This window comes from Aythya marila, assembly GCF_965140915.1.
Source record: "Aythya marila genome assembly, chromosome: 3".
Taxonomy (NCBI): domain Eukaryota; kingdom Metazoa; phylum Chordata; class Aves; order Anseriformes; family Anatidae; genus Aythya; species Aythya marila.
The window spans coordinates 52,107,172-52,118,355 of record NC_139044.1 but is presented as its reverse complement, the minus strand read 5'-3'; the positions used below and the strand labels follow the sequence as shown (position 1 = coordinate 52,118,355).

At 42.7% G+C, this 11,184-nt stretch overlaps 1 protein-coding gene across 2 annotated transcripts in view; it reads right to left on the bottom strand.

The window, feature by feature from the left end:
* Positions 1-2,519: 2,519 nt before the first annotated feature.
* MTHFD1L (methylenetetrahydrofolate dehydrogenase (NADP+ dependent) 1 like) overlaps positions 2,520-11,184 on the bottom strand; it is a 149,141-nt gene continuing 140,476 nt past the window's right edge. For both annotated transcript variants that reach the window (XM_082757822.1, XM_082757823.1), the window contains 2 exons: positions 8,964-9,072; positions 2,520-5,414 (listed from right to left, as the gene is read on the bottom strand). In XM_082757822.1, the coding sequence (XP_082613948.1) occupies positions 8,983-9,072 (90 nt within the window). In that variant the 3' untranslated portion in view covers positions 2,520-5,414; positions 8,964-8,982. The remainder of the gene's footprint in view (positions 5,415-8,963; positions 9,073-11,184) is intronic.

Genomic DNA, 11,184 nt, shown 5'->3' with positions numbered 1-11,184 from the left:
GACTCATCTTGATTTACATGTGCTGCTTTCATACAGTTCTGTGTCCCCCCCCGCCAAAAAAAAAAAATAAAATTGGCTTGTGCACTTTGTTCCTTTATTTGCCATTTTCATTATCTCATTATCTTTCTTTATTTATTTATTCTTTCCCATTTTCCACTCATTACTAGGAATTAAATAACTGACTTGCATACTTGGCCATAACTAACCGAGTGGGATCTGACAAAGTCTCTCTGTCTCCCTGTAGTCTCAGCGCTGGAATTAGACCCAGAATGAAGCAGGGCTGGCTCCTTGCTCCAGCCCAGAGCAAGCTTTTGCCAGGCACTCCTACCTGATGCTGAATTAGGGTGGTTGGATGATAACAGAGACAAAACCCATCACTGTATGGAAGCGATGCAAAGGGCTTAGGTCATTAAGCAGGTACTGTAGGCTAATGTCACAGTCTCTAGTGCCAGCTGTGGTGGCTGAAAGGATGCTGACCCCAGAAGCCATCAGCCCTGCCTCGCTGGCGCTGTCCCCAATTCCCTGCTGCCAGCAGGGGTTTGCCTTCTGAACTGCCCACTGTAACCATGCAAACAGGACCTGAGGTTCCCAGGTGCTGCAGGAGGGAAGGGTTGGGGTTGGGAAGCCTCTCACACTCCCACCTCTGACAAAACATCTGCAGTGCTCAACACCGGGCTGCGACCTGCTGGTGTCGGTGCTTCCTCACCTGCTGCAGTCAGAGGGAGCCTGCTTACCCCAGACACCTGCAAAAGCAGGTTGGCAAACACATTTTTTGACTGCACTGGAGGCACTGAGGTGACACGTGCTCCAGCTGAGCGGGGCAGGAATGTGTGCAACAGCACAACCAGGGGTCCAGCAAACACAGGGACGGCGTCTCCTTGCAGAGATGTTGGCTGGACGAGAGCTGCGTAGGAGCTGGTCTGCTGCCACAAGTAATACATCAGGCTCTCCTCCCTTCTCTCACATTTCCCCTCAAGACTTTTGGCAAAGATGGAACTGGAATAAGACCTCCTGGAATTCATATAGGGGCATAGTTACATTTCATCTATATAACATGCATTTGGTGCAAGTACAGCCATAATTATTATTTCTTTTTCTGAAGAATATTCACTGTATATGTGATAGGGATACGTAGGTGCTGTGTCATGGGAAACCAACAGGCTGTGTCCTGAAAAGCTGAATATCTTCTCTGGCATAAAGGACCTAACTAACTTTGTGACCAGATATTGACATTACAAAAGTAATTGTGACTTGTGTTTGAAACATCCTCTTTTTAAGTAGTACTCTGCTCTGTGAACAAAAGTCCTTATGATCCTTATACACATGCTCTGCAGCTATGTGTACTTCCCTATTGCTCACCTTTCCTACTAACATCACAGTAGGAAAACAGAACAGCTTGTCTGGGAAGGGACCTAGGTGTTACCGGGTCTGATCCCCAGTGCAAAGTGGGGCTGACTTGGGGAGTTCCTCAGGGCCTTGTCCAGTCCAGCCTACACTGGCATGTCGCACTCTGGCTCTTTCCAGTCATTGCTCAAAGGTTTCAAGTCAAAAAGTTTACTTGGGAAGTAAATACTTAAGGTTTTAGATAAAAACTGCATGCACAAATACACATGTCCTCATGCCTGCATGTGTATATTTAATATATTACTCACAAGTGCATGGAGAAGGGAACTATTATTATGACCACACATGTGGACAAGTTAAAAACCCAATGCTAGTCCAAATGACTTTGTCTTGCTATTGAGAAAACAGAAGCAATGTCCTGTATGTGCTTGAAATGCTTGATTTCCTTCCACCCCCCCCCCTCCAGCTCATCTTGCTTCCCCATTTTATTTCTTCCTGCTCCCAGGCTGCTTGTTGCTGTGTTATGATCCAGTCAAGTTAACATCTACAGTCCCTGAAGCTTTTGCATTTCTTGTATTTCAGTCCCACCCCGAGGAGCTCATGGATGCACGTTCCTGTACCTGCCGCTGCTCCACACAAATCCAGCTGCCAGCTGAGAAGTGGAAAGCATCCAACTGACCCTTGCATCTGATCCAGCCTTTCACGCCAAGGACCAAAGGCAATAGCAAGATATTTTGGGACCAGGACAGGATGTTAGTCTGGTGTGTCCTTCCCTCCAAACACAAACCAACTTCAAAAGGGCTGCACCGAGAGAGATGAGGTGGGGAGCCCTCCTGTGCACAGCCCCTTGCGGCAACAGCCAGCAACAAAATGCCTTCCTGGCTTCTCAGGGCTGGCTTGGCTCTGCCGACTGCTCTGGTCACTGAGGGAACCTGGAGAGAGCCCCACACCTTGCTCACTTCTGGCACTCCACCATGATGCTGCTGAGCTCCCTCCTGCCTTGCTGTGGTCGTGTTTGGCTGGAGCTGGGGGCAGAACAAGATGAAGTGACTTAAGAGAAAAAAAATAGGTCGCTATGGAAGTAGACAGGACGGTGGGTAAGAAAAATATTAAATGATGGATGTTCACTGTTGATGAAACCAGACTTGAGACAGGAGCCACTTCTGCAAACTGAACATCAGCACACATTCTTTATTTTTACGTTTACAACAACTGAAAACCCAGAGCTTTTAATTTTAACGTACAAACCAAGAAACCTGTTTTAATCAGGCTGAAATATTTCAATCTCATTAGTTTTCAGCAGCAGCAATAACAAAATACTCAGTGCCTACAAAAAGCAGACCTGGATAACAAACACCCATGTGGTTTTTAACGTGCTCTAGGCAAGCCACCCCGCAAAGCTGCGGGTCTGCAATGCTGCAAAATTGCTCAGAGCTGACGCAAAGGCAGGAGCCCCACATCTGCAAGCCCAGCTGTGCAGCAACAAGTGACACACCTAGCAATAGCACTCACCTTGCAAAGATTTCATTTTAAACCCTTCTCGATGAAGGCATTTGGCCTCAGAAATAGGGTGGCCCAAGGGAAGGCACTGTGACTGTTTCTGCAGCTCAGCCGATGGCCAATAACTCAATCCCTGCAGACTGCGAAGCAGAACCTGCAGGCCAGCACAGATTACTCCTAACAAATCTTCTGCTAAAATATAAAATGAAGAGCCAAAAAATGGAATAGCTCGAGGGACTTTGCAGATAGTTAACTAGAAGGGGGAAGAAAGCTAGGACGAAACAAAAGAGAGTCATTCCAGCTTTCCTTCAATTATTGAAGTTATCAAAATAGTGTAACAAATCCTAGGCATGTAACAGTAGAAAAATTACAGGATGTTTCTTAACTCTAAACGAACAGAGTTGGAATGGTGCTTTAGGGAGAGACCAGTGGGTCAGAAAGACAGCCCCAGTGTGCGTGGCCTGAAGGGACAGTAAGCACGTTAAGGATGCTCCACAAGTGGACAGCTAGCACCATGTTCAGCAGCCCACACTGCATGGTCCCATCAGGTAGGGTCCCACACACCAGCCGGGGAGCCATGGTGACCCCCATTAAGGCAAGGGTATGGTTTTCTGAATTTCACTGGACAAGACAGAGGGAAGACCTCATTTATATGTCTTGAATGAACTGCTGGAACTATAGGAAAAGTATGCCTGGAAACCACTCTTAATTTCCTTCCAGAAGTCTTTGGGTTTTTCCAGGCTATGTATCTGTGTGTGCACAAGACGAAATTACAACACAGTTGTGTATACGAATAACGCGGCTGTATTCTGGGGCACAATTTAATAGAAAATACCAGAACTCTCTGTCCGCAGGAGCTGTGAAATCCATATGTGAATTTTGCTTTCTACTTAGCAGGTTTGTCCATCCTTGGGTAAATTAAAGCATCCACAGTGTTATGAGCTCTATCACCTAATCAGGCTAGAGTATCAGATAGCTTTATTTGTCATGTTTACCATCACAGCGATCCCCCTGGTGCTGGGAGACAATGCTATGAATACAGTCGTTCTGAAATGCAGTCAGCAGACATTTCCGTACTACTCCAGGGAAGGCACACATAATTACTTTAATTGCCCCCAGTTTGTTCTTTGGTCCATAATTACAGTTTGGGGTTTATAAATAACCAAGCGTGATTTTAAAAACCAAAACAAACCCCTCAATTACCTCAGGAACTGTGCTGCAACTCAGGCTCCAAAGGTGGCTGTGCAAAAGGGGGCCCAAGTGGCATTGTATCGGCCCACAACATACAGATGTGCGTAAGCGGAGCAAAGCAACAGGATGGGAAACGTCACCAGGAAAATAAACTCCCTCATCATTATTTCGCTGCTTTTTACCTTAAAAAAACCAATGGCCTATTGTCTCGAATAAACCTATTGTTCTGCCACATTTTTTGTTATTGAGGGAACCAACAGTCCGTCAGTGAGAGTTTCCTGAGGAGCAGCAGCTTGGAAAGCTAATCGCAGTATCAGAAGCTTAAGGCACATTTTGCTGCAGATTTGGGAAACTGGAAAAGATAAGTTACAGAGGTAAATTAACACACACCGCTGAGGATTTAACTTGTTTGAATAGCCACTTCAAATATAAAACACATTCCAGTTTTGCAAGGTGGCTGAAAACTGCACAGCAAAGTCCTGCCCTGTTGCATCCTCGCGTGATGGGCATTTCTCTCTCATTCCCAGGTGTTGTACGCTGCCAGGGACAGGGTACACAAACCTCCAGGTCTGGAACCAGCACAGCAGGAGTCTTCACTAGCCAGGAACTGGAGCATAACAGGGCTTCTGATGGAGCAATGCCCTCTCTGAGCAACCAGCTCCACCACAACAAGCACATCATCAGCTGGACAGCCTCTAACATATGCTTCAGATACAGAGACCCATGGATATGAGACAGCTCTGGCTGAAGTGTTTCAAAAGACATTTGCCCACCAAGGAAACAAATTATGTATTAGAAACCCTTCACAAAATACATGCTCTGCTCTTTCTCTACTTAATATCTTCCTTGCTTGAAGCTTGGCTGTTACCCAAATGCATCCAGAGCAACACTTGATGATAACTCAAAAATGTGCAGTTAATCTGTGTATAGTTTCAGCTCCTGAATGCCAGGAGCCAAAGTGTATTTTTTTGAGAGAAACAGGCTCAATCACACAGCATAATCATGTTTGCGTAAGTTTTTAGATGGCCAAGGATAAGGGAAATAGTTCTGTTAACTCCTTTGAGAAAAGATGAAAACTCTAAAGGCAAAAATTCCACTTTTTTTCAATGTCAGTTTATCCACAAACAAGTATAAGACCCTGCAGAGAGCTTTCTGCACTACAGTGAGAAAAATCTAGCTTGTCCTTTTTTTTTTTTTTTTTTTTTTTTAACCTCACGGCTATATTTCATCATAAAAAAGTAGTTTGAAGAAAGAGTAAACTTTTGCTCTTTGGTCTATCTTGACATTCCTCCAGAGACACATAACAGGAATACTTCAAATTCATTTTTGTCTCCTATTTGCAGGAAATAGGAAAGCTGCAGCTCTTAATTTCCAGGCTTCTGAAACAAGAAAGATAAAGAAGTTATAGGCTGAAACAAAAAGTCGTTAAAGAAGAAAAGAGACAGAAATATAATCTAAAATGTACTTGCAGTGTTTTAGTGAAACTGGATATTTTTGCCTTAACCATAATATACAAGAATGGAGGATGCATGTGGCATAAATAAACATTTGTTATCTGTGTATCCACACCAGGAGGGAAACAGAAATATGAACTCATATTCCCGTCTGATATGGACTTCAAGTTCTACATTATCACAATAATTGCTGCTAACTGAAACCCCGATATGTAATACTGTAGAATGAGGCTAAAGCAAGTCAGCTTTTTCTTTCATAGGATCAATCTTGTGGGCACAAAGAAAAGATCTTCAAACAACTTCTATTCATATCTGAATGAATTAAGATGAAAACATCCAGCAAATATTTCCCAATTTTACACCAGTTTTGGTGTCCTCCTCAAGAGCTTCTTTACAGCTATGTAGATGTTCACAGGCTGAGCCCTGGGATTCTTCCTGCGTTCAGTAAGGCTCTCAGGGTGGAAAAATACCTGTGCTGTGTATTGCAATCGCTCTGATGCTCTGCCAATTTTGAAGAGGAAACAAGTGCAAGAATATATCTGCAGTTGTGGACAGCCATGGCCTTACTCAGTCAGAGCCAACTGAGGAAAAGCACCGCCTCCCCCAGCAACCCAGATTCCCAAAGCAGTGCTGGCACAGTAAGATCAGACACCTGCTGCCGCTGATTTCATTAGAGGAAGCCCTAGAGCTCACAAGGGTCCTTAACAAACTGTACTTTTGCAGAGTGGGTTGGGTTCATAAATTCTCCTCACTGGGCAAATAACACTTTTTTTTTTTTTTTTTAATAGTTCTTCCTCCTGGCAAGCTTGTCTGCATTTAAATAATTCTTACTCTGACCAGTGCTATCTACAGATAGCTCCCGAGGAAATGATTTCAAATTTCCTCTAAGTGTAAGCTGGGCAGTATAGGATAAATAGGGTAATGGCCAGTGACAAGGAACTAGCCAGATTCTTTTGGGTTCATTCCCTGGTATTCAATTTTTTTTAAACAAAATTTTTTATTGCTCCTACAGAGAGAATGCAATAGCTTATGTTATATGTAGTAGCTATTTGTCAACAACAACAAAAAAGAGCTTCAGTTCAAGAAGGGCACCACACAGTTATCCTACAGCAGAAAGTTTTGTCTGCAACTCCTTCACAAGTGTTACGAAGCTACACATTGCAGAAGAGGATATAAATGCACACTAACACAAGAGTTCTCAGCACTGACCATGTTTATAATGAAACATCTGCAGCTCTTAACTAATCTATAAATATATTTCAATTACCACATCTTAAAGATCTGAATCAATTCTAATGAGTTGGCTAAATATTGTATTACTGGAAATTTTACGTTGTACACTACAACCTTAAGAAAAGAATTCAAACCAAGTAGAAAAGAATCCCTCAATCTGCCATCACAGAAACAAACCCAGATACCCTGAAGTGTAATATCAGCTACAGTGTGGGTTCACTTTAGTGAAATTGTGAAAACAAAGAACTATACTAAGCTTCTTGAAAGAAAGTTGTGAGTAAAGATTATCTGGGAATGTATTTTCTCTCTTTATCCAAAATGACAAATGTACAAATCTAGTTCATGAACTGGATGAATTTTATAGCTGATGAACAGTGTCTACCCTGTATGGTGCTCCCTGGGTGTTACAACATTATCAATGCAGAACATGTATTTAGATAGTTGAAAGCAGGAATACGGGTAAACATGTTCCCATTTTTCTCTTTAAAAGGCTTAAGTTTACTGAATCATCTGTTCATCTGATGCCACCAACACCACCATAATGAAATTAAAATAATTTATTTGCAGTTCGATATGCATCATTTTTTGCCTGACTACTATGTTTTTGTTAGCATTTCTTTTTATAGCTAAGAAACCACCATCACTGATTGAAAGCCAAGGTTAACATTTTAATTTCATGCACTACTTCAAAAGAAAGACATTCACAATTGGAACAGAACATTTTATCTGCTTATTCACTATTGTTCTTTGTAACACACCAATCCAAGGGTTTGATGGATTTGTGAATGACCAGGCAGTAACCACTCAATTAAGCAGGTTACGTGAATCTGCATACAGATTTTACATTAGGATCCTGCAGTCATTTTAGATGATTCAGAGGTAATTACATGATTGACACATGATAAACTAAAATGCATGCAAAAAGCCATCAGGCATGTAATGTGTATCAGTAACAAAGACAGAATATATGTCAAGAAGTGGTAAGCAACAGAAGAGTCAGGGACAGTTTGCATGTGTGTAAGCACTGCTCATTACTAGCACGTCAGGTAGTAACTACCTGTGCATCCCGTTTAATTTTCAAGCTAAAATTTTTTCACTTCTCTTGATGGGTACATGTGAAATGGCAGAATATGTTCTCACCGGGTATTATGTGAGTGCTGTGAGGAAACTAGTGGTTAATTTGGTCTGAACAGTATTCTCCTTGGGCTGTGCAAACCTCTCCCCTCCTCCAAATAATCCTTCAAAACACAGAAACAGAAAATGAAAGCTGGTTCTCTTAAACCAGAGTAAACAAGGATTGCTCTGGGCACATCCAACTCAAAGCTCAGCTGACCTGGGCTGTCACCACAGCCCTGTGAGCTCATAGTGATATAGTTATTCTGTGTAAAAGTAACCACTTTGCTTTCCAGACTGATTTACTGAGTGGGGAGAGAGAGAGGAAAGTAATAGGAGAGTCCCACCACAGACACACATGGTTTATTTCAGGTAGGGTTACATCGCTTCTTATTCCACTTAGTATAGTGCAAGGTTAAAATGAAGTAGCATGAAATATTTTAACTTGGATTTTCAAGTAAGGAACATGTGCTACACAAAATTAAAACCGGACGCCAAGAAAATTAAGTATTTAAGAGAAGAAATGGTGGGAGAACTGCAGCCTTCAAGGAAAGAGAGAGAAGCCAGTGTGAAAAACACACAGCCTGAGAGGCCAGATTTGTGTTCCTGAAATGTTTATTATCATTTGAGAGAGATGACAGCAATCAGGAAAAACAAACAAACAAACAGAAACAAAAAAAACACACACACACACAACAAAGCTCATGATAAAGCACAGAAATGTCTCCTCTGATATCTGGGTAATGACAGGAACACACTGCCACATGATAATATCAAAGATGAACTAGATATTTCTTTTTAGGTGACTAACAAGACACGAGTTCTTCAGACTAACATTTTCCACAGCCAAAAGCAGTATAATTGCAGAGCCAGCTCCTTCTCAAACTGGCAGAGCCAGGAAATCCAAAAGGCATCATCAATGCACACCAGTAAAGTGCTGGCAACCACGCAACAAAGGAGAAAGACACATTATAAACTGCACATTATGAAACTTCTTGCCAAATCCCCGTGTGAAGTCCTCAGTGAAACTAGGGCCTATGTAAAGTCCCGATAATCTTTTTCATGTACCTACCAGAGACAAACATCCTCCCCCAAACTGGAATAGGAAAATAATGTCTGTTGACCCACCTGAAGTTGGACGTCAGTCTCAAAACAATCCCTTCACTTGCTCTGTGACGGGGTCGAGGTCAATGTCATAGAAGCATGGCCTCGTGGGCAGTCCTGGCATGGTGCTCATCTGAGGGAACAATGAAACGAAGTTATACTCCTGCACCTGTAAGGAGATAAATCACTCCATCCACGTAAACCTCAGAGTAAGAGAAAGGAGGGATTGTTCATTGTGGACTCAACTACAGATGTGAACTTCATCACATTTTTTGTTTCTGTTAAAAATGTCAAGCTCTGCACTTCTTCAATTCATTTTTAAGCATACATGTACGTTTCTAAAAGGCAGGAAAGAAGAAATAAAAGCCACAAAATAGAGGCTAGTAAACTAAACATAAAAAAATAAACTCCTTAACAAAATTGCAACACTCTGGGACTTATTTGCTCCTCAGAATACTCATCCATAATGCTTATCCATTTATATCTACTTGGAAATTCACACAGCAAAGAGCAAGGACACAGCTGACTGAATTCACCTGGTTTTACAAACATGCTAAACCACAGACCTTTGCCATACAAATTCAGAATATAGGAGCAGAGTTAACCACAACACTTTTATGACTGAATACTTAATAAGAGAAACAAATTGAAACAGTTCAACGAAACATACATGGATTGTAGTTGAATCCTAATTCAGTAGTTAGAATTGGTAGGCTGAGATATGAAGCCAAAGCAACCCAATTATCTCAAGCTATTTACAATTAAGATCCTGATCTAGCATAAAACACCAGCATCTGCATACTTTTTAATGTGAATAATCTCATGGACCTAAATTACACAATTTACTACAGTTCTGCTTATGCTACTTATATATCGTTATTTACAATTAACATTTTAGCAGCAATTAAAGGCACATGAGTGACTTGGAAATCTTGAGGTGCAAGCCCACCACAGTTTATACCACATTAAAACAGATGTACCCCAGTTTCTTACCTTCCCTACCTCAGCCCTCCCACCTTCTCCCTCATGCAGATGATGTCTGGAAAGCAAGTTCAGTAAAATAATTCTATTTTTTGATCCCCTTGGGCCAGAAGGGGCTTCTATGGCTCTAATACCAGCACTGGCACAAGGGGAAGGATGCAACTGCAGGGCAGTTTTAAGGCAGCACCAGACTGGATTAACCTGTGCAAGTGTGGGTTCCCACCCTGAGTCTTTATAAAGTAAATATCTCACCCTATCTCCACTAATTCAAGGCACTCTACAAATAGCATTTGTCCTTATGAACTCCATAAACCTTTTCAATATCTTAACCTCAGAATCAGAGTATATCCCTAGTATATTAGGTTCTATATTAATACCCAAAGGGATGAGAAACGTTACAACCTCTAGAAAGAAGCCTGCAGTTCAGCGTTAGCTGACCTGTTTGCTAGCTAAGAGCCTTTAAACATTAAAAGTTCTTTAAGAGATGCTAGATTCTGACGAGCATTTTTAGGTGGGGCCAGTCACCTGGGACCTCACTGAAGCTGGTGGTTAATCTGACCCCAGGAGGTAACCTTCAAACAGGGTTGTACAAGAAGAAATCACATGGGCTTGAGCACCAAAACCACCAGACACAATATCCTAAGGACAGGGGGAAACTGGCCCAGGCGGGTGGTGAGAGAGCCACAGCAGGAGGGCCGCCACCTAGCAGAGCCCTCAGCTAAAATGGCCAGGCCACTTCCCACCTCCGTCCTCCCCAATTCCCCGAGGAACACAGCTCAGCAATGGTGATTTTCCTGTCCAAAGGCAGGCTGTAACAGGCTGATCAGCCTCAAAGGAGAAAAAACAAATGACCACTATCTTAGTTGCTCCAGAGAGATGGACTCAGTCTCCTCTCCGGCTGGAGCAGGCTGTATTTCTTCATAAGCCAACCGGCACCTCCAGTGACCAGTTTGCACCTCCCATGGGCTTCAGCTCTGCCCTGAACGCTCAGCACAGTGTTCCCATCACGGGGACACGAGGACAAACACGTCTCTTTGTGCTGCCCTGCCTCACCCTGCCATCGCAGAGGTTAATCCCATTGCTGCAAGGGGAAAGCAGCTCGGGGGGCGCAGTGCCGACACAGCCATCATCCTACTTGAGGTCTGAGAAAAAACAATGCAACCGGCTCTTCTGCTGGACACAGTACATTTCCCCTGGTTTTAAATATAGCCCTTCCTGAGAGCTTTTGTTATCGCACACAGTAGGATTAAAAGACAAAACTGTC